This window comes from Empidonax traillii, unplaced genomic scaffold, assembly GCF_003031625.1.
Source record: "Empidonax traillii isolate 1590-97213 ecotype Southwest subspecies unplaced genomic scaffold, ASM303162v1 scaffold142:size1213974, whole genome shotgun sequence".
In the NCBI taxonomy this organism is placed as follows: domain Eukaryota; kingdom Metazoa; phylum Chordata; class Aves; order Passeriformes; family Tyrannidae; genus Empidonax; species Empidonax traillii.
The window spans coordinates 51,689-75,062 of record NW_020955335.1 but is presented as its reverse complement, the minus strand read 5'-3'; the positions used below and the strand labels follow the sequence as shown (position 1 = coordinate 75,062).

The following is a 23,374-nucleotide window of genomic DNA, read 5'->3' as shown; positions in this document are numbered from 1 at the left end:
ACTCCTACACATCATGTAGTCACAGTCTAAACAATGTCCTTCCTGGGTCAGATTCTCATGCAAGGAGGGAATGGAAAAGCATGGGAATGCTGGGAGCCAATAATAAATTCATATTTATTGAGTAATGTCCACAATACTGTAGCTGTTTGTACATTTCGTTGTGTGAAGTGATGCTGATTTTTTGCTGATTCTCATCGAACACATGGAGGTCACTGTGAAGCAACATTGGCATGAACACGTCGGTGTCTGATGGTACCGGGGGGGTGAGGGGCCAGCAGGTGACAGAATGTTCCATCCTCACAGCAAAGCCACGGGACAGGCAAACAGCCTCTGGAGATACCAGCACGTTGCTCACAGTGAGACACCTCTGCAGGGCTCATTTCACACAGCTCTGGTCCTCGCACCAGGGAAGGGGATAAAGTTCCCCAAACCATCAGTGCAGGCTCTCAGTGTCCAGTTCTAGCCCCATATGTCATTATTTCTGTTTGGGAGAAGGGACAAGATCTTTTTGGGCAACAACTGCAATGCCAGGAAGGCTTGGCATGAACTACAGCGTAGTGTATACTTTAAATAAAAATAAGGGTATTTTAGAAGTACTTGAAATTTAGTGATTAACCAAAACATACTGGGCTCTGTAATTATGATTAGCAATAAATATAAATTACTTATGTTTTTAGATCAATTTAAGTAGACTAATGTCACTTGATAAAGTTTGATCCAGAAGTGCAGAGCAGCACATTCTGTAGGAATTTCAACATGAATATTTGCACACAGCCCATTCAGGTCCATAATTAACCAAGCTAATGCAAAGAAAAGAAAAGATGCTCCCTTTGGGGGCAGAAAGGAGGTTGCTACATTTTCTTTCCCGAAGATCTGACTGAAACTACTTGTGAAGCCGTTCCAACCCTCCAAGGTGAGTTGCTGCAGACACCCCTCAGGTCTGCCAACCCCCGTCCTCGGGAATGGTGCACGCGGTGTCTCCTCAGCACAGCCAGTCCATCTGCAGCATTCCTTCCTTCCTTCCTTCCTTCCTTCCCTTCCCTTGCCGCGGGAGCGAGCCCCGCGCTGCTGTGAGGACACGAAGATGATGGGCCAGTGGCTCAGAAGAAGGTGGTGTCGGCAGAGAAGGCCCCGGCCAGGCGGAAATCCTCCCTGGTGAGGACGCTGTACATGCGCTGCGGCAGAGCCTTGGAGTAGGGCGCGGGCCGGGGCACGGCCGAGCGCAGGATCACCTCCCGGCCCGTGGGAGGGGGGAACTCCGACTGCACCCCCTGCCTGCGCTCCTCCGGACAGCCTGAGCGCCGCAGCTCCTCCTCCAGCGGCGCCTGGACCTGGGAACAGAGCACAGGCACGGTGACAGCACGGCCGCTGCCTCCAGGCACTCGGAAAATACTTCTGAGGAGGAGCAGAAATGGAACGCGCCAGAGGGCTAAATGTGCACGCAGAGCGGGGCACTGATGGGATGCCGAGACACAAAGCGCACGGAACCAGATGGAATAACCTGCACGTGTGAGTGGGGAAGCTCAGCCCGGATTAAGCTCCTGATGTTCCGGCAGTGCGAGTGAGGGTTGTGAGCAGCAGGAACGGCCCCTCCTCAGGCACGGCTCTCTCCTCAGCTCCCTGGGGAGGCCAGGCCAGCCTCCTCTCTAAAATCATCTGTACCACCACTGCAGTCCTGCCAGTCACCTGCCTGTGCAGACTCACACCCGGCTGCAGGGGGAGTGCAGTGCAGAGCAAGGGAGCATCTGAACCACCTCCCCCGGTGCTCATTGCCTCACACTCAACAGCAACACTGCCCCTGCACACTGCAACAAGGGCTGGCCTGCCCAGTAAACATTCCCTAATCACACCCACCTCTGGATACACCCCCCCCCAACAGTACCCCAACAGGGTCCTGCCCAATTTCAGCATGTACAGCTCCAGCCTGGCACTGTCACTGAGGTTTGGCAGAACCCCCTGCATGACCCTCACGGTCCCTCAGAGCCTCCCCTCTGCTCCAAACCCTCTCCCACACTCAGGAGTGGGGGGCCTGGCACTACCTGGCTCTGCAGTTTGTGCCACAGAATTCACCGTGGACAAGCACCACTTGTTCCCACAAGAACAGCTCTAGCAAACCAACAGAGAGGATGCTCCCTGTGCTGCACTTTGTGGAATTACCCCAGTTCTTCCCCAAATATCACTGTACAAAGAGTTCCATAGTTTCAGTAAGTCCTGGTATCAAGAATGCAAAACCCAGGGACCGTCCATCCCCCCAAAACATCTGCTCAACAAACAAATAGGGATGGCAAAAGAGAATATAAAGCATGACCACATATTTCAGCATCAGAAAACATCGATATTCACTTGAAGAAATGTTTTTGTTTGCATTTTTGTTTGGTTTGGGAATGGGTTCGTTTGTTTTTGTTGTTGTTGCTTTTGGTTTTTTATTGAGAGATTTCACTCTCTTTTCACTACCTGTTATTGTGCTCTAAAAATAAAGTCTGTGAATGCAGAAAAACCATTCTGGAAACACAAAGTTATTTTTATGCTTAATACATGAACAACAGTACGAACTAATTCTAGCTTCTCTACTATCTCTACCAGAAGGTTCAACTCTACGCAGCTTGGGAAGATGAGTGGGAAAGGAGGGACAAAGTTGGTTACCTCATCAGAAGATTCAGTCAGCTTGGAAAGGGATGAGAAAAGAACCAGTGATGAAAGACAGAAACAAAGGCAAGTCAGAGGTGACTTACAAGAGGTTAGGAGACTGCAGGTTTAAGAGACATCATGCACTCTACTTCCAAGAGCATGCACTGGCTACCACAACATTCCTGAGAAAATCTGAGAACACAACACATTAAACACGACTCAGAGAGGAGTCTAAGATCATGAACAAGGAATTCATTCAACTTCTGTTTACCTAACAGCTCTCTATCTAAATAAGTAACAGCAGATGAAACACAAAGGGGGGTTCGTAGCAAGCTGGCTTCTATTGCACTAAGAAATCCTAATGAACAGTGACCAGCTCCTAGTGGGAAGTATCTGTAACCTGCTTTAGCTACAAAACAGACAAACCCCTAGAAATGTGCACACATCTATCAGACATTAACCTGGAAACCTACTCAGCTTTGAAACCCTGACCCAGTGCTAAAGAGCCAAGTGCAGGCACTGACAGGGCTGTAAGTCAGGCTGGTTGGCACCTTGAGATTTGCAGCAGCTCTTCCCTAGAGACTGGAAGGATAAACTAAATGCTGTGATTTTCATCCCTCACAATAACCACGGTCTGTTTTCAGAATGGTCCTTTTTACGCTGTGGTGCAAAACACAGTTTATTACCGAGGCATCCGTACCTTCGAAGTGTTTAACACCCAATCACAGTGTTTTCCCAGCAATTATTCCCAAATGGAATGTCAGGCTCTAAGATGTCTGCAATACTGTGCTACCTTGTTATTAGCATTGCAGTCAAATTTGAGTTAGAGAACTCGATGCTGTGAGCAGGTGTAATTCTGACAGAAACCGAAGGGCGACTGCAGTCCATGAGGTTTGGAAATCAATACTTTAAGGCTCACTATTACAAACATTGCTTCAGAGAAAAAGGCAACATTTGCATCAATATCAGCAAGGGAAGGGACTCCAGGAAACAGATGCAACACTGGCAATAAGTAAGTAAATGTAGAGTCATACTGACAAAGAGCTGACACTTCCTAAGCATGCCAGTTTCCACAGAAGTCTCAATTATTCCAAGTATCTCCAGTCTAAAAAGTTACTCCTTCTAAAATATTGAATATTGTGACCTGTTTCTCTACGTCCCTATGTGAAACAATCAACACTTGATTGTTCTTGCTGAGACAGGAATCTGTGCTGACAACATAACATTACTGAAGTGCATCAGCCATTAATGACACCTCTGTCTCCCCAGCTGGCTTCAGCTGTTTAACATCCCACATCACTGACTCTGCCTTTGCCTTGCAAGGCTCTGTTATTGCCAAAACCATGTTGAACATCACAAAAAAACACCTCAAGCACATTTATGACAACACATGCACGTGTGCAGACAACAGACACTGGCATCATATGATAAGTCATCGCTTCGTTCTGCTTAAATCACAAGTGCCTGCAAAGTAACCCAGAGCTCCCTCTTACCCTCTGAGCATTCACAAACAGCTTGTGAATGATGCTGCCAGCAGGTCCTCTTCCTGCACCCACAACTGACACCTCTGGCTGCTCCAGGAGACAGTTTACAAACCTGGGGGAACAAATCATTGCAAAGGAAAAGGGAATGTTTAATCCTCGGCTGTTATCTGCTTTGCTAACCCCAAAGCCCAGAGCTGTTTCCAGGCAGGAGGAGGGATCCTCCTCTCAGCACCATTTGCACAGGGTGACAACTGGCAGCTACTCTCAGTTCTCCATTCTGAACCCCTCTGAACTCCCAGTACGTCCTACAAAAACACCACCTCTTCCTCCCAGCACAGCAGCAACAAGTTAATGTGGATTTCTTTCAACATTACTTATTAGTCATCCTGAGCACTAAGTCAATAATGTGCCAGCAGGCAGTGATGCAAGGAAACTGCCTTGTCACTTCCCATTCACAGCTCCTCGGTGACTGGTTTCACATCAGTGAGGAGACAAGAACAAGAAAACATAACTTTGGAGGGGTGTACTTAATTCCATAATATTTACAGAAAACACTAAATTCCTAGTCCTACTTTTACCTCTGTTGTGACAGAATTCATCAAATACACCTTTTACCTACACAAGAAGTAGATGAAATCCCCAGGACTATCATGATAAAACCAAATTCCAGTCAAACAACCTGTATCACATGTTTTCAAAGAGCTGCTCATTTAGAGGAGCATTCAGGGTACCCACACAACATCCATGGTCTCAGGATGGGGACACCTAAATATGACTCCTTAGTATTTCTGTATCCATCTGTCCTAAATTTTGAAAGTACAAAAAAAGGGCATCAAAGGAAAAACAAGAGAACATCATCAGTCACCTCTGTAGATCTTCTTTCTCCTCCTCATTTTCACATTTCTCTACCCCAAACTTTGCTTTCAGAGATCTTGCCCTGGCAATGATTGCTTCCACACTCATGATCTGAGCGATGATCTCCTGCAAGAGTCGGATAAAAGCGAAAGTTAAAACCCTGGGCTTTCAGCATTCCCATGAACAGTCCAAAAGCCTCTCAGGTTTTCAGCCCCAGCCAGTACAAAAGCCTTACTTCCAACTTCTTGTCCTCTGGATTGGGGAACCGGAGCACTTTGCTGGAATGAGAGATTATCTGCTTGATTATCTTCTTGACTGAAGAGATATCTTCTACTGCTTCTGTTAGAAGGAAAGAAACAAGATTGTAATTATTGCATCACTGCTCACCCCAAAACATCTTAATAATTTATTAAACATTATTTACCTTCGTCCTTTACCTTGAGTACAGCTGCATGGATGATGCAAGGCAGGAGGTGCCTCGCAAGGTCAGCTGGTTTCTGAACTGCAAGGTAATGAAGCACCTACAACATTAGAAAACTGAATATATTAGTGATCAAAACTACTTCCCAAAGATAAGGTTAGCTAGGAAAGACGAAAGAATGGAACACTGCTGTAACACAGGACCTGGTATGTAGTTTTACATGAATCCAGTCCCAAGAGGTAAAATAAGTATGTGTTAGGAGACTAAAGTGTTCCTAACACTTACATGCAGGTAAAAGTCTTGTTTATTTACTGATAATTGAAAGCACCACCTCAGTAACACAGTCTGTGAGTCACGCTGCACACACTCAGTGCTTTAGGAACTCCTCCCACTGTCGTAGGGGAGCAGGGATTTCCAGCTACCCCTCAGCCACGCCCGTGCAGTTCAGCGACTGCGAGGCCACGGCACAGGGAGCAGCCAGGGCTGGAATTCGAATGCTGCAGGAGGAAGGAGCAAGGACTGCTGCAGAACTGCAGCTCAGGTGTCCCCAGCACGGAGCCCTCACCTTCTCTGCCTCCCTGGTGTCATCGAAGAGCCTCTTCTGCCTGCGTGCCGGAATGGGCTTGGCGGTCTCCCAGGCCTCCACCCACATGTTGCTGGGAATCTTCATGCGGGCGCTCAGCTCGCCCCTGATGACTTTGTTGCCCTTCTCGTCCAGCACCTCCTCCTCGATGTAGTCCCGAGGCGAGTACCACCTCACAAAGTCCTCCAGGCAACAGCCGGGGTTCGCTGCCTGAGGGAGGAGAGCAGAGAAACCCTGTTCCTGACAAATCCTGGGACAACCACGGCCTGGCTGGGAAACGCAACATCAGTTTAGTGGGGAGACCAAACTCGGGGTGTTCTGCCCACAGGCATTAACTGTACAGCAGGACAGAGACCTGGCAGAGGGAGGAAATAAAGCATTAACCAAGACAATGGCAAGGGGAAAACACACATCATCAACAACAACAAAAAACCCTTTCTTATCACTCACAAAATGTACACTCATCAGCTCAAAAACTACACTGTTCAGTTAAACTTCCACCTGGTACCTGATATATGCAATAAATAGGAATTTTCACAAATTCCTTTATGTATAAGCTTATACCATTAAAGACCTGGATGAAAACAGCCCAAGCCTAAAAGAATCACCAGGCTGCATAAATATGCTTTCAGCACTGACTTTCCAGCTTTTAACACTCCAGTGACAAAATTCACCTTTTCTTCCTCTTTTACAAAGGAACTTCAAAAAAAATCTCCCCCAAACAAAAATAATTTGATTTTTCATAGGTGCAATGTCAACACTAATAAATACATCCATATTCAGAATATAAAGGGAAACCCAGTTCACTATTCAATGTACCTATCAAGAGTGCACTTGTGCTTCTAATTATGGTTCTATATTTTTGAGTTTTCAGATCATTTGGACCATAGAAATAAAACTTCTACATATACCTAATATGCCATGACTCACCGGCAGTTATATAACTGATGTTGGTGTGTTGTAAATACAGTACATCTGTATGCTTTTATTATGAATAGTGCAATAATTAAAACACATATATAGCTATTTCATTCAGAATCTCTAATCCTTTTGGCTCTCAGCTCCTCTGATGACAGCAGTGTGTGTGCTCTTAGCTCCCTCTGCAGAGCTCACACAAGAAATGGAACAAACTGCGCAAAACCACAGCTAGTCCAGTCCCAAACAACTGCTTTAATTCCCAATTTATCAACTGTATGTTTTTCTGTGGGTTTTTCCCTTCCCACAGACATTGTGCAGATTCACTGGGATGTTACATTGTCGTAGATTTTGATGTGTTCCAGGAGTTTTAGCAGTAAGGGTTTATTTTCAACTTGAAATTATTTCGAAACTGGTTTGTATAGAAAAAAAGAAAACTTGTCAGAAAAACCTTCAAAATTGTTCAACACAAGCAAGGGGGACAGTTTAATTAAAGGAAAGCAGTGTCAGAGAACTCTCCAGGCAGCAGTACCTTAAAAGACTCCATGTCTGAGAGCAGGCAGGCACTCTGCATCCGAGCCCGCAGGTGAGCGCCTTCGGCCGAGGTTCCCAGCTTTGCCAGCACCTCAGACTGCTCCTCCAGCAGATCCTCAGTCATGGGGGCCGGTTCCTGCAACGTGGAACAGGCCAGGGTTACAAACAGCCTCTCCTCAGCTCAGCCCTTCCCAAGGAAGGGGCAGGAAAAAGCTCCCTGTCACCACAAGTCCATTCGGCTCCGTTTGTACTGAAGGGAAATAATCAGAACTTTCTGCTGTTTGAACTGTTCAGCCAAGCTGGGCATGTGAATGTGACACCAGCAGAGAGAACCTAAACAGGAACTAACCTGAGGATGAAGGAATGATATAAGGATATACTGTTAAAACACCAAAACCCTGAGGAATTCCAGGGAATGTTTGACTGACGCTGTTCTGTTGAGATGGATTAAAATCCACCTAAAAGTAACACAGAATTTTTGCCTTTGACAGTGTCACCACATAATTAATTGAGAACACTTTGCCTGACTACACTCTGCTCATATGTTTTACCCAAGCAAGGTAATGTTAATTGAAAATAATTTCTCTCAAGAGAAAGAAAAACACTGTACTCTTCATGCATGGCTGGTTGCAAACTGGTTCCTGTGGCACCACTGCTTCCTCTTTCATCCCCAGTCACCCTGCAGGAAAGCCAAACAACATTTCTAGTTGTTTGCTGATAAACCTGCTGTACAGAATGGCACCAAAACTGATGGCTCTGGTCTTTTAGATATGAGCAGAGAAGTTAAAAATGAAAAAAAAAAAAAAAAAAAAAAAAAAAAAAAAAAAAAAAAAAAAAAAAAAAAAAAAAAAAAAAAAAAAAAAAAAAAGACATGGCAGCAAAACTGATCCTTATTCTGCTCAATCACCTAGAAATCTCCATGGTGGAAGGAAAGAGAAGTAAGGAGGTGATGGAAGATGCCTCAGGAACTGATAATAAAAAAAAACACCATCAAATTTAAGGTAGGCAAGGCAGCTTAATTCTTATTTAAAAAATTTGTTTGGAGTGAAATTTGGTAAAGAGACTCCCTCTCAAATAAAACAAGGAGCATATGAGATTTCAGCTTAAAGCCCTCATGGTGTTTTAAAAATGAAAAGCACTCAGCATTTTCACCCCAGATAAGTCTGTACCCTGCAGATACACCCAGCTGCACGGCCCCAGGCAGCAGCCCGGTTGTGGGAGAGCTGTGCTGCACATGTGGCTCAGCTCTGCTCCCTGACCTGTGTTATTGGAACGTAGAGAGGCTCCCCAGGGTGCAGCAGCATCAGCTTCCCGTGTGGATGCAGACGGCCTTCTGGTTTGATGTTCGCAGGCTCTTTGTTGCCTTCTTTTGCTCCTCCCTTCTTTCCATTTTCCTGCCCATTTCCTTTAAGGTCTTCTGTGTCGCTCAGACATTCGAAAAATTCATCTTCACTGTCGCTCCACGATTCCCAAGACTTGCCAAATTCCTTTTCCTTATCAGGGTTGTCCCCAGTGTGTTCTGCTCCCTTTGCATAGTCACCAGAAGCACCAGGTGAACGATCAGACACGCTGCCCCTTTTCCCCTCATCTCTTGCTTTCTTCCTTTCAATGCAACAATTTAACATCTAACAAGTTAAAGGAACAAAAAAATAATTGTTTAGTAATTAACTCTCTTACAGAAACAGTCATACAGAAAAACTTGGAGAACCCCTGAAAACATCTTACAATTCTAAAAGATAAACAACTCCACTGAACTTGTCGCTATAAAAAAGATTTTTCCCAACAAATGAATTCCACACCCAAAAATACAAGCATAACTAAATCTACAACAACAACACATTTAGCTAATAACTGCTTTAATTTTGACAGTTTCCTTAGGAGAAAAATCATTCTTAAATCTGGGATATTTACCTGGAGTTTCTGATGCAGTAAACAACATCTCAGATCTGGAGAGCCATTAGCTAATCTAACAAAAGGTAGAAGTGTAACCATTATCAATTATAAAGTTGAATCTTTCACACATGTGGTCTTAAATCATATGAAATCTAAAAGAGGGCCAAATACCCATATTGAACCCACCCCCACCATTTCTACTACACAGCTCTTCTATGGTCTCAGGAGACAAGCCCAGAATTTAAACTATATTTATTTCTTGGAGGTTCATTTCAGAAGCTCAGAGATCATTCACACTAGGGAGTGCATTTCCTGGCCAGTTTTCCATTTGGAAGTTAAAAGGTTAACTGTTTACAAACAGAAATTAGGCATCTTTGACTGGTTTTAAAACTGCAATGATATGTTGGAGTGATTGCTGTGTATTTTACCTTCTATTTTATCTGCTAGTACAACCATTTCAAAGTACAAATTAGTGAATAAATGGCCAGTTCACCCCATTAACAAAAAAACCCAAACAAACCAACCAACCCCAAGAAACCACAACCCCAAAAGCAGGATATATTATTGCTCTGCACTGATACCTCATGTTTCCAGAGCCCTTCATGAGGTCTGCAACAGGCTCTGCTGCAGCAGACAGGGCCTGGAAGGGCTGGAATACCTGAAAAGGCAACAACTTGGAACAGCTTCCTCACAAAAGTGGTATAAACTCCAGCACAAAGCAGAGGTGCCTCTCCCTCTATCAGCTCCTTCATGTTTCTCTGAGGATGAACTGGGAGCCAAATGTTCCTTTAAGTTCCGCCCCCATCATTCACGCAGTGGAGAGATCTCTAAGCTGAGCTTCCACAGACACCTGGAAGCTTTCAAAGGAGGGCACAGATGCTTCCCCTGCTCCCTGCCCTTCCTTGCACTAATATAAAGGGTGGGATTTGCAATTAAAAACCCCAAATCAGTGGACTCTGCTCCTGGAACAAAGAACATTTCCTACCACAAAGGACCAACAATACAAGAAGATCTTACCCTGGAATGAGGTAGTTGTTCTCCCATCTGTAGCGCATTTCCAGCACAAACTCTTGCCAAAGATGGGCCACCCCTTTTACTCCTCCATGGTAGAAGTTTATCATACAAAGACACAAAGCTAATTTGTAGGTCAGACTGTCAGAGGGAGCAGACTTAAACTGGCTGAAGAGATTCTAGGTAAGAGACAAAAGAAAGCAAGAAATAAAGGAACAATGGTATTTTTTTCCCAAACTATGTAATCTCTTTAGCAGTACAAGTGGCTAACCAACATTTTAAGCCTGTAAGTATAAGATACCAAAAATTACAGTCTTTGGAAGAGAAAGAAAATAGAAGGAAAAAGAAACAATCACTACTTGGAGATCCCACAAAGATAAGTTCCTCTTTCCAAAAGTTACCTATTACAAGGTGTAGGGCAACCACAGCAAAGTCTGTATGAACACACACACTCAAAACTGCTTTCTCTCTGCTGAGTGACAGTCAAACTTACATAATCTTCATTCTCTGGAGGAGGATTGTTTCCTGCTGAAGTGCTGGCTCTGCTTTCACATCCATCTGCGAGTTTGTCAGCAGCATCAGGAAACAAGAACTTCAAGAAAAGAAATTTAACCTCCCATCAGTACGGTTTTCCTGCTTTTCCCACTTTCTCCCTAAAGGCACTGCTGGCTACACACCAGCAATCCCTACAACTAAAACGGTTGGTAGAGTTCAGAGTTTGTTTTCAGCCCTCTTATATTACACAGACCTACAACAACTTGGGCTGTTTCGAGCTGATAATTGCAATCCAAACCATGGAACTGGTATCAGACACCTTTTAATCTGCTATGGACCATAAACCAGATGCATCAGTGCAGGTGTTACCTGATTTCACAAGCAGGGACAGTCACTCACCAGAAGGATGGTGTTCAGCACCTCGTTGTTTAGAGGAGACTCGTCGGCACCTCTGTGCTTGCGGATTTTTTTCTTTGCACTGTGAACCATATTTGTGACGGATAATTTATGGATTGGGACTGGTGCTGGCTCTGTGAGCTTGGACAAGGCATGGCTGATGTCAGCCACTTCTATAAAATAAAATGAAAGCAATCAGAACGAAACAAAAACCACAAACACTTGACCGTCCCTCTTCCACAGTTCACCTGTCTGATCTAGTGTTTTTATCTTGTACTGATTTTTAACCCTTTGTTAACCACAGCTACACTCTGTGCTGTCAGGTTCCATCCTGATACTACTCAGTGTTAACCAATATAAGCAGCAGAACAAGTCACAAAGGAGTCCCAGACTGTCCTTGATTTATTTTACCAATGAAGTGCAGCCTGAGCTGTCTGCAGTCACTACCAGAGCCCACAAAAGGCTGCTGAGGAGCCCCTGTTCAAACCTGGTTCACTCACCACACCAATGAGAACACTGCAGGGAACACAGGCAGCTCAAACCCATGCTACAGCTTTAGATAAGCCTGAAATAAATCCTCTATTAAGCACTAGATACCTGACCTTACATGGTGGTTTAGAATCCTCAGTAAACTTCTCAAATCAGAAGATTTTTTTCTTCCACAGTTGCTGCTGGTGAGCTTTAGAATGTCTTTTACAACTAACTGAACGAATATTGTAAAGAGAGGGCAGGCAATTTGAAGTGAATAATTACCAGCAGCCTGAAAATGCTCATCTTAGCAAACACTGCAAGAAAATTAGAGCTAAGCACAGCTAAAGAGACTATGTCAAGCCCCCTTGTTTGATGTGTGCTCAAACCCAACTCTCATACACTTATAGTCAAATTTTAAGCTTTTGTATTCCAGTGAGAAAAGACACACACAACTCTAACAGAGGAAATTGTCCTCTGGGACTTTGGGAGCTAAGCTTGCCTAGAATTCCTGAGAAATCTCCCCATGCAGCACTGGCCAGGAAATTCCCAGGAGTAATACAGAAAATGCATAAGTGTATATACATATATATATGTATATATGTATATATATATATATATATATATATATATATATATGTATGTATGTATATGTAAGTATAAACAGTAACAGATCTAAAGTCAAGAAAAGGGATAGGGGAGGTAAAATAACAGGAAACAATTAAAAACAAATAACACAAAGCAGCAGGATTTTAGTTTTACCTTTTCCTTCCTCTTCAAATGCAGACCTCCCAAGGATTTCATCGGTTGACTCCTTCCGGCGGCAAAGCTTAAAGAATTCCGTAAGGAAGTCACCTGTGAGAGGAACAAAGTCTGTCCATGACTGCTCACTTAAACATCTCCCTCAACAATAAGGCAGTTCTCCAAATTACGCCCAAAGGACAGTGATTTTGATCTTTTCATCTGAAAGAACGTGATCACTTGTTCTGAAGCACAAATCTCTTTAAACCACACCATGATTAAAGCTCAGGGAAATGCACCCCCTGGCAGCATCAGCCACCTCTGCAGAGCTCAGTTCTGCCTGCAGCTGAATCCACTTCCTCACCCACAGCAAGAGGAAACTTGGAAAGTTTTGAAGCCCTTTTCCCCCACAAGCTTAAAGGCAAGGACAGACAGGAGAGTGCAGCTCTCCAGATGTAGTAATCCTCCCTGTCAAACAGGCTGATTAAGCTGAGCAGATGGATACAGGCAGAAGGCACTTAATAAAATGGAAACATTCTAGGAAATGTAAATTTTCACAGAACACACAGAGGAAATTCTTGTTCTCTGGAATCTGATGAAATAAGAACAGCAATAAAGTTCATGGTACATAGACACAGAGTAACCTACAACAGAAACTCATGTTTTTGCAAAGCTTTAAAAAGAAGCCTCAATTATTGTCCACTCAAAAAAATTAGGGGAATGAGGAAACAGGTCATCAGGTAGTCACCAGTTGAACCCTCACTTCACAACTCAGTAGCTTAAAAGCCCTAAGGGAAGACAAGAAATTCTGATGTCTTACCCAGTAGACACTGAGGGTTATCTGCTTTTCTGACTCTCACAGACCACTGAGGGGCTTGCATAGGATCCAGGTCACTTCAAAACAAAACAAAACAAACTAAGTGCCATGTTGTCACCACTAAGTTTGCAAAAGATGAGTACCAAATCCTCAATAAATGCAAGGTCATAGCCAGTGAGGCCATGGAAGCCACAACATGCACCACATTACACAGGAGAACATAGCAAACACTCTGAAACGCAAGCAAGAGTCCCTGTTCTCATGCAGGTACATGACACACAGGAAAAATTCAGTTAGAACTAAAATGTCTTCTTTTGAAGTGTATTAATGTTGAAAACTCATTTCTGCATTAATTAAGAAAGAAGGAAAAAACCCAACATGGTTTATTCCTCTCTAGCATAAAACCTGGATGACATTTTTTGGGAGAGGGATGTCAATCAGTGAATTCTCTTTGCTTTCCACGCCCCATTATTACCTTCTCCAAGAAATAACTTCCAAGTCTAACATGAGAATATGCTCAAAAACAGAGCTGTATGTTCTGTTGAGATTACAACACAATAATATTTTCTCACACAGCAATGCATTTAAAAAGCAGGTGTTTTCCCAAATGAGGTGTTCCATCAGCTGACCTCGCCCGACTCCTCAAGAGGGGTTCTTTTCCACACACAAAGCCACACGGAGCGTTTGAGATGTCACTAAAACGCAGCAGTTAAATGAAGCACACTGTTGGACGTTTGCAGTTCAGACAAAATACTTACGAGTACACATCATTGTCCACAACGATGCCTTCTGCCAGGTGCGGCCACGTGGTAGCCAAGTGGAGCTCACTGAAACAAAGCAACATTTCAGTCCTGCAGCTGCCCTGAACTGCCCGCAGCACTGAACACTGCCTGATCCACCCACAGAACTCCTGGCTTTGCTGAGGGTCCCGGGGTGTTCAGAAGGGCACACAGTGGAACAATTTACTTTGCAGACCTGCTCATTTTAAGTCTTCTACAAATGTCAAGGTTGAGAGCAAGTCCCACTCTTGAACAAAGACAAATGATTTCTAAGGTTTATCTTCAGTTCAGTTCATTTAGACATAATAATTTCAGGGACAAACGGAGTACTCCAGAAGTTTATGGTGCAAGACGTGATTTGAGCAGAGCTTCAACTCTGAATATCACCAGACAATTTTGCAAATGGTCTCATGTGCTATTAAACCATGTTTCTGATGAGCTGGAATAATTAAATATCTGTCAGGGACATCCTAAGTGCTAGGTGGGCAAAGCTAAAATTTGAAATGATGTACCTATAAGCCCTCCATTAAGGACGTTATAAAACAGTGTTCTGAACTCTTGCTTACCTAATAGGATCCTCACAGGCACCAAATGGTAACTTGCCAAATTCAAGGCCTCCAACTTCTCCCCCAACTAGAGCATCTATATCTGAAGAAAAGTCAATACATTTTCCATGTGGAATTTGTAGAATATTTGAAGCAACATATCATCTTAATTTCCCAGTAAAGACTGTAGCATGTAGGGTGAGCAGAGAACAGCCAGGGTGACTGAGCACTGAAAACACCATCCCAGCACACAAATTGCTGCCAACACAAACTGGGAAGCAATCCTGCAACAGGACATTCAAAAAGACAGATCAAAGTCTCCTAATTCTTGTTGAGGGAAGGCTATTCCCTTCACACAGGCAAAGAGGAGAGCTGTAAAGACAGCCTTAAAGATTCAGTGTTGACACAAGAACAGACAGACACAGAAGTGCCATAAAAATATTTGGGCAGCAAATCAGTTCCAAGAAGAAAAGGAAGATTCCAGAGGAGCAACTTGCAGTGAAAAAACAACTAGTTTTAAAAGGGTGACAATTTTGTGAAAAGAGGATTACGCCTCCTACAGCTAAGGACTTAATCAAATTACCTGAGAGATTCCTTGTAATCCCATGTACTTAAAGATGCCTCCCAGCATCCACAGCCACTTCCCATGTTATATTCTTCAAATACATAAATCAAACCCAGACAGCCTTCACTGAACAGAAATTTGAATGGATAATGATGCCCTGTAATGCCATTATGATAATGCTATTACAGCATTTGATCTGTCATTTTAAATGCATCTGGCAAACTGTTTACACACAAAACAAGGGAGGTATTAGAACAGATAAAGTATTTGGATCACTTAATTACGTAATTTCCTCTTCAGATAGATAAAAGACACACTTAAATTTCTTTTCTTTGAGAAGAGCTAATTGAGTGATAGTAATAAGGTCCAGGTCTAGTTCTCTGCAATACACTTTGACTCTGGCTCCTTTAACCAGATCCCTCTCAAGGAGAAGTTATTCAAACTGCTTAAATCAAGAAATAGGATCAAAGTAGTACCACTCATCCACCACAAACCAGGGATCCTGACTCAGTAACTACAGCAAGGCAGAGACACCACACAAAACAGGTTTCTGTGTCTGCAGAAACAAAAGAAGAATAAAATCTGCAGAATTTGTTTCCCAGGTTCTTTAGGTAACCTTGGTTTACTGAAAGAAGGAAACTATGATTTAAACTAGCACTGCTTTTCTCCCCCTGAAAAGCAGGACTCTCTTTAAACATATGTTCAACACACATTCCTTAGCTACAAAGCACACAGAACCAACCTCACTACAGACTTCCTCAAAACACACCTTTCATCAGGGTACCTTTGTTGTAAGCAAAGGAAAGCCAAACAGCTAAATAAGAGACCAAGGCCACACAGAGTTCCCTCTCTCTCAGTGCTGTCCTAAATACTTCAACCTTGTTATGTAAAACCACTACCAAGTCAACAAAAGAACTTGGTTCATGTATTAAGAAAAAGTACATAAACCAACTGCTTGGCTTACTCAACACTCTGTAAACAATAACAACAACAATCCAAACTTTTACCTCACGTGGGGTCCATATAACACTTTCTGCTTTTCCCATTGTCAATAGATAGTGAAGTATTAAAATAAGGTACTTTACAGAAACAATTGACAAATATTCCCATGAAATATCAGCACCTACTAAAACCTGAATCTAAACATTTCCCTAAGGAATTCAGGGCAGAGTTCTCCACAGATTCACAGTCACCTTTTTCACTTCACATATATACTGCAATTTTAAAAGTATCACTGCATCTCTAAATGCTAACAAACCCCATTTTTAGGCACAGCCCTACCCAAAACCCCCTGTCCCAACCATGAGGCACAGACACGATTTCAGAGGAGCTTTAAACCTGCGAGCCCAGCAGAGGGACTGGGATTGGACTCAGTTGAAAATGAAGCCTTTCCTACTCATGCAGAAAATGTTTTCATCCTGCTGGCAAGACACACCAAGAGCACTGACTGTTTGACTTAAAACCCGTTATTCTGAGGACAGGGATCTCCTACCTGGTGGCTGCTGAGGCCAGAAGTGCTGCTGGCAGTCCTGGAGCACGTAGGTCAGGCGGATGGCCATGCTGACAGGAGGCAGTGGTGTCAGAGGGCACCCCTGCAAGATATCAGAGGGGAAATTCAATGCAAAGAGTATATCCTCTCAAACACACCAGGCCTTGGACAGAAGTGAGTCACAAAAGCTTGTATTAGAGCTAATTTTAGCACAACTGTGACACCCCAAGCATTTGAAGGTTGGACGTGATGAACTTGGAGGGTTTTTCCAACCGTAATGATTACTGTGTGATTACTGGTAAAGCCACTGCTAAACACGACAATCACAGATAAAATGCAGGAGACAGTTGTATGCTCCATTTGGCTGGTAATTCAAGTAACTCTGACCCAGAATGCATAGGGTTTTTATTAAGGATTTTTCTCCTCAGTGTTTTGCTCAGATTGCTGGGTACCAATACTGGTTGTGTAGTGCTGAAGGCAGCCATACCACTCTGTAAACAAGCAGTCCATTGAGCCCCCTCACATGCCCTCAGGGTGTTCTTCACTCTTAACTTGGGGAGCTACAAAGTATCAGAATAAAAACCACCCCAACCCTCCCTTCTCCTTTCCAATAGCAAAATACAGTTTGTTTGGGCGAGGGGGAAGAGGGTTGTTACAAGGAAACTGTAAAACACACATTATTTCACATCCCAGTACAAATCAAATAGGGAAGGTGGTAACACGGAGGAACCAAACCCACACTAACCGTCCCTCTTTATGGTCAGATACCGGTGAATCTGCGAGCATCCAGGCAACAAAATAACTATTCTTAACCTCGGTTTTATACATTCAGCTGCACTTACAATCTTGGTTTTGAAGATCTCCAGCAGCCCCGATAGGTGAGTGTACTGGCTGGGCACCTTGCGCAGATGGACCATTTCGAAGTCTGTCCGGACTCCTGGGCCCTGACATTCCCCGACGTACATCCGGCGCCACTTCTGGTGGATCTGCACAAACACTGGCACCTGACTGCACAAACACGAGCGTTTCAGGTTATTGAAAGTGTCACGCTGTCTAGTAGTCTTTCAAACTCGCTAAATATTTCAGCATAATTTCGATGTCATGCCATGTTCTTTGCAATATATTTTCTCGTAGTGGAACACACTTTAAAACACTTGACAGGGATCAAAGAAAAATGCTATTAACGTCATCATCAAAGAGAATGCCTAACAAATTGTCACGTCACAATCACAGCCATACCCATGACTTCTGTTACCTAATTTTCAGTCTAATTAATTAATTTTTGAGGAAGATTAGGAAGTTACTGTTATCACACATGAAATCCTCCTCCTTAAGTTATATTTTCTATTGTTTCTATATTCTTTTTTCTATTGTTTCTGTATTTTCTATATGTTGTTTTTCCAACAACTTCTAGCAGCTTTTGAAAGTATTTAAGGTTTTTAAACAACAATGAATATAAACAACACATTGAACAAATCTTTTTAAAAATCACTATGGAAAATCTTTTAATCCTTCTCTAACAATGTTATAGTGCAAAAACAACATGTATGTATTTTGCTAACAACTTAATGCTTTTCCCTCACAAATGCAGCATGCCACAGTTTTACCTGGACATGTGAAAAGGTCAGAAGTACTTTCACCTACCAGCCAGTGTTCCCCAGAGCAATGGAAACAGAACTCAGCAGAAGGTTACACTTGGATTCACTCAAAACGGCCTCGTTATTTGCAGCAGGAGCAATCACCACAAACTCCCGCAAGCCATACCTTGGGAAAGACAAGAAAAAGAGCACATTTCTGCTCTTTAGCCAGCCAGCTAGAATAGAATTTTTAGCAACACTGTGACCTGAATAACCTAATTGTCACCAACAGACTGTGGAATCTGTTAATTTGATGTGAGTAGCTCTGTCAGAGGGGTCAAGAACTGAGTGGGCAGAAGGTGCTGCACAGTCCAAAATCACAAACCACCTGAGCTCAACAACATTCAAACCCTGTAAAGTGTTTGACTGGGAGGACTTCCAGGTCTACCAGTCCTGAGGCTTTTTACTTTATAATACAACTTTACTTTATATTACAACATAATAACAACTGAGACTATTTACACACAGAAACAATCTCTCTGGAACAATGCTATAATGTGCTAAAGATCTGCATTACTAAGAATAGAGCTGCTGTTTCTGAAGGTGCTGCAGCTTTCCTTTTTAAGAATGTATCTAAACACCACATATATAAAGGTTTGGTTGATTTATGAAACCAGGATAAAAGTCTTTCGGGGACAAAAACCAAAAGTAAAGACAGGCCTTTTTTTGCACTTCTTTCCTGTGTCCAGTATGAAGAATCATTTTACTTAAGCTTTAACTTTTAACTGAAAAACAAATACACAAGTGCTTGTGCCAGCATCAGAGATTCCTCCATTGCTATGCTGGTTTGCATGGGAGACGAGGCAGGGCACATACCATCTCACCAGGCAGTGGGCTCGAGGGGGAAAGTCATTGTTCATGCACAGCAAGTCCTGCATTGGCAAGGGAAGGGCATCTGTGAAAAAAAAAAAACAAAAAAAACCCAAAAAATCCATATATAAGATCAGCAGCAGCCACCCAGCTCACTTGCCAATTGCTTAGATTAGCACTGAGTGAACGCAAAGCATACTAAAAGCAGAAATGTTAGATCACGCCCATCAGATCTCACAAAATCTCACTCAGAAGCAAATCAACACACCGTGAATTCCACATTCTGACACTGCCTTTTGTCATATCCTTACAGGTATGGGAGGGAACGAGCGGGTACCTTCTGCCAGCTCTTCTTTCCCATCTTTGTCACTGGGCTCTTGCACAAGGTAATGGTGGGTAACTGAGAATTTGAAGTCCGCAAATGAAATTTCATCTGATTTCTCTTCCCACGTCCCTGTAGTGAATATACCCTGCATACAGAAAATACACTACTTTATCAATGAATTTAGGTTAACGTTCATTAGTATATTACCTACATGATCAATAATGTTTATTCATTGTTTTCTACTGCCAAATATTTATTCATAAATAGCTAAGCATGATTTAATTACAAAAAAAGCAACACTCAAAGGACTTCATTATAAAGGTAGTTGAATGTTAAAATCCATGTTAATAATCATGTTCATTCCAAGGATCAGGTATCTCCCTGAGAAGTCTTCAGAATTAAATGGCAATGAAGGGGCAGAAACATATTCTCATATGTTACTATGCATCTTAAGCATAGGCACCCTCAATTTTGCCAGAGACAGAAGTTTCCCACCTGGACTATATCTAAACCAATCTGTGCAAATATTACCTTGATATTTACTTTGGATATATTTCCACTAGCAAATTAGTTTTTTAATCTTTATTTTGGAAAAAATCTCTTAGGATAATTCATTTTTAAACATAAATGCAGCATAAGATATTCTAAAAAAAAAAAAATCAGCATCACTGTACAGAATCCTATGCTGCTACTAAAACAAAGCAACTTGGACAACCCTCTGATCAGTAAAGGGTATTAGAAGAGGTCTTGTCTAGCAAACAAGACATGTAGGAATACACAGACAGCTAAGGTGTAAAATTAGTTCATTAGATAACACAAGTTTTTATTCTGAATGCTCTGTATCCTGATTAAAATCAAGATTTATTGAATTCCTCTGGAAACACAGCAGCCATTCTGTACAGAACAGCTGAATTTGTCTGCACTGGGACGCAGAAGAGCTCAGCAATTTCCTCTGCATTTTACAGGGCTGGGAAAGCACCACAAAGGCTCTAATTAGGCTTTGAAAAAAATCTCAGTGATCTCAGAAACATTGTGAGTCACCCGTAGCACCCTGCAAACCTCAGCCATGAGGACGTGAGGTGTGACAAAGGCACACGGCGGGGGGACAAGATTCCTTAAGAATTAATTTACAGCGGCTGCAATCACGTTTCCAGATTCAAACTGGAAATCACCAAGCCTTACATGAAGATTCAGCTTTATCAACAAACAGCTTGCTTGGCAGACGGCCTGCCAGTGAATTTACAGCACCTGTTTGTCAAATTGGCACTTTCACAAGTGATAGTCCCTAATAAAAATCATTATCCAGCAATGGATGGAACGGACGTGTGATGACTAGTGAGCAATTCAAATTCTAAAAGAAAACTCAGAAGCAGTAACTGACCTTTTCTAGAGGTTTGCCTGAAGAAACCCCAATAAGTTTCCAGTCATTCAAAACTTCTTCTACTTTTGAAATAAATCTGTTGGGGAGGGGAAAAGGCATTAATATTTACTGAATGATGAACTTATCTTACAATTCATCTGCTCAAAAGCAGGCAATTTTTTGTCCTACTATGGAGTTCCTTAAAAAAACCCAAAGAACAAACAAACAAAAAAAAAACCACAACAAGAAAAAACACAATAAAACCAGAACAATTGCTTCCTTCTACAGATAAAACAGACCTCCTACGCTTACATTTCAGATTACAGTACTCTTAGCAACTGCTATGACCATCTTTTGAGGGTTTGAAGAATCTCCCTTCTTTCTTTTTCTGGTATTGCAGCACATAACATTTAACATATGGTCCTGTTTCATTGCTCACAGATAAATAAACATTTGAGACACAATTACACGCTACACTCACGTTTAAAACGCAGCACTTAGTATCTCTGTCTCTTACCATAAACATATAAGGCGTTTAAAAAAATAAAACCATAAGAAGGCAAGAGCATTATTCACCTTAGATTTGTACATTGTTCTAACTGTTAAAGAATTCAGGTATGAGATGACTATTTTAATAATCAGGCAGCTCCTTAAAAAACGTATAAGCCTTCTGAATGTATATTTTAACCCCTTGCAGACAGATGTTAAACTGGGCCTTTCACTAAGTTCAGAAACAGCTCGATTGGAGCCTCTTCATCCACCCTCGGGCGCGGCCTGAGCCCGACGTGGCACAGCCGGGACGCGGCTCCGGGAGACGCCGGGTGCTCCCGGGTGCCAAGACCGGCCGTGCCTGAGGGGTCCCTGGGGGTCCCGGTTCCTCCCGGCGGGAGCGGCCGGGCCGGGCACGGCGGAGCCCCCGCGTCACCCCCGCCAAGAGCGAGGGGCGCGGCAGCACCTACCTCTCCCACTCGGAGGCGGTGGTGAAGTCCGTGATCTCAAACACCTCCGACTCGGGCTGCGGGGAGAGAGCGGGAGAGGCGGTAAGAGGGGAAAGCAGAGAGAGAGAGCAGGTAGAGAGCAGCGGGATAAACACTCACTTCGCTGTCCGCCGCCATCTTGCTCCACGGCCGGGGCCCCGCGGGCGCGGAGGCTGCCGGGAAAGCGGCCGAGGGCGGCTCCCCTCACGGCCCGTCCCCGCTCCCCTCACAGCCCGTCCCGTCTCTTCTCACGGCCGGTCCAGCCCGGGCTCCTTCACAGCCCGTCCTGGGTTGTCACGGGCTGTCTAGCCCGGGTGCTCCTCAGAATCCAGTCCAGGCTCCCGCACAGCCTGGCTGCCCCTCACAGCCCGTCCAGCCCGAGCTGCCCCTCACAGCTCTTCCCGGCGTGGCTCCCTCACAACCCAGCTCCTGCCTCTCTGTACCCCGGGCTCTCCTCCCCGCGTCCCTCTGTCAGGCGCAGCCGAGAGGGCAAACGAAGCCGGGTGTGCCGGGTACCCGCAGGTGTACGAGTGACACAGCCCCTGTCGGCCGGCCGGGGCTGGTGTCCCCAGGGCTCGTGTCCCTGCTCCCGCCTAGCCCAAAGCCTTCCCCTCGCTTGTGCCTCCCCTCAGCCGCGTCCAGGGGGACGGCGGCCAAGTGCTTCTGGTATCCAGCAAACCATCTCCCTTAAACACCCTTTCGGCTCAGCCTGAGCCCCACCGTACCTTTTTTGTCCTTTCTTCCCTCTTAGCAATCTGCTACTTAAGAGAAGAAGAAGAAATATCCTTAAAATCTGCTGTTTACGGCTGCCAGAAAGGGGATTAAAAATACTCAAGAGTGACGTGGAGCGTCGAGGTGAGGGGACAATTCGAACTTAAAATGATGTAGAAACACACAAGGCTTTAAAAGCATTAAAAAAAAAAAAAAAAAAAAAAAAAGACAGAAGAGAGGAGTAGGGTTTTCTTTTGCGTGCTGGGAGAGCTGCCCGGTGATCAGGGTTTAAACGACGGCAGCGTTTAGCTCGGCCGTGTTTGTTTTCACAGGTCACCGCTGCTCTTTGAATTAAAAAGTGCTCCAAGTAAAACACCCCCCGGGGGGAGGGGGTTACCTCGGCAACATCGTGTAAACTCAGCAGCCTCGTGTAGCTGGAGCTGCCCGAGAGCTCCGCAGTCAGGAAAACACGCCGAAAACCCATCCAAAAAGGTGTGTAATCAACACACTTTTCAATCAATCGAGTGTGTAATCGCTGTTGAATTGCTCGCTGGCCAGCAAAGGAAGGCGGGACTGAAAAGCTGAAAATGCTTTGTGACTTCTCTGTAGGTTGCTGCATCTATTTCGTTCCTTGCTGCTGAAGCACCAGGTAAGATTTGTTCGCACCTTTTTCCAGAACCCCCTCGGTTATAATTTTGAAGTGGGTTTTGTGTATCCAAAAAAACGTGCAGAGTTTGGGGAAGTTCACCATCTAACTCTTACTAGACTAATGTAATGGGGTGAACATTTTGATGGATTATCCATAGGAATGAGAAGTCAAGAGTGCTTCTAAGCTACTTTTGCACAGTTTGTTGGAATGCCTTGATCATCAGCTACGGGTGATTCAAAGCTATAGGTCATTCCAAAAATTATTGTAAAAAATTAATCTAGCAAAA

The 23,374-nt window shown here is 43.7% G+C and overlaps 1 protein-coding gene across 5 annotated transcripts; it reads right to left on the bottom strand.

Annotated features, from left to right (window-relative positions):
• Positions 1 to 1,034: 1,034 nt before the first annotated feature.
• RAB3GAP1 (RAB3 GTPase activating protein catalytic subunit 1) lies at positions 1,035 to 21,901 on the bottom strand. 5 transcript variants are annotated; one of them, XM_027884285.1, is made up of 25 exons: positions 21,849 to 21,901; positions 21,711 to 21,766; positions 20,773 to 20,848; positions 19,404 to 19,536; positions 19,073 to 19,151; positions 18,264 to 18,383; positions 17,462 to 17,627; positions 16,623 to 16,722; positions 14,587 to 14,668; positions 14,000 to 14,068; positions 13,245 to 13,318; positions 12,446 to 12,538; positions 11,219 to 11,388; positions 10,818 to 10,916; positions 10,331 to 10,503; positions 9,332 to 9,386; positions 8,680 to 9,045; positions 7,419 to 7,556; positions 5,954 to 6,181; positions 5,392 to 5,488; positions 5,203 to 5,306; positions 4,978 to 5,093; positions 4,122 to 4,224; positions 2,632 to 2,664; positions 1,035 to 1,331 (listed from the first exon to the last, which is right to left on the bottom strand). In XM_027884285.1, the coding sequence occupies exons 1-25, from the start codon at positions 21,864 to 21,866 to the stop codon at positions 1,101 to 1,103; spliced, it is 2,979 nt and encodes a 992-aa protein (XP_027740086.1). In that variant the 5' UTR covers positions 21,867 to 21,901; the 3' UTR covers positions 1,035 to 1,100. The 5 variants fall into 5 exon arrangements, with proteins under 5 accessions (XP_027740086.1, XP_027740082.1, XP_027740084.1 ...); XM_027884281.1 differs by lacking the exon at positions 2,632 to 2,664 and having other exon boundaries at positions 1,035 to 1,338; positions 4,120 to 4,224; XM_027884282.1 differs by lacking the exon at positions 1,035 to 1,331 and having other exon boundaries at positions 1,718 to 2,664.
• Positions 21,902 to 23,374: the final 1,473 nt, after the last annotated feature.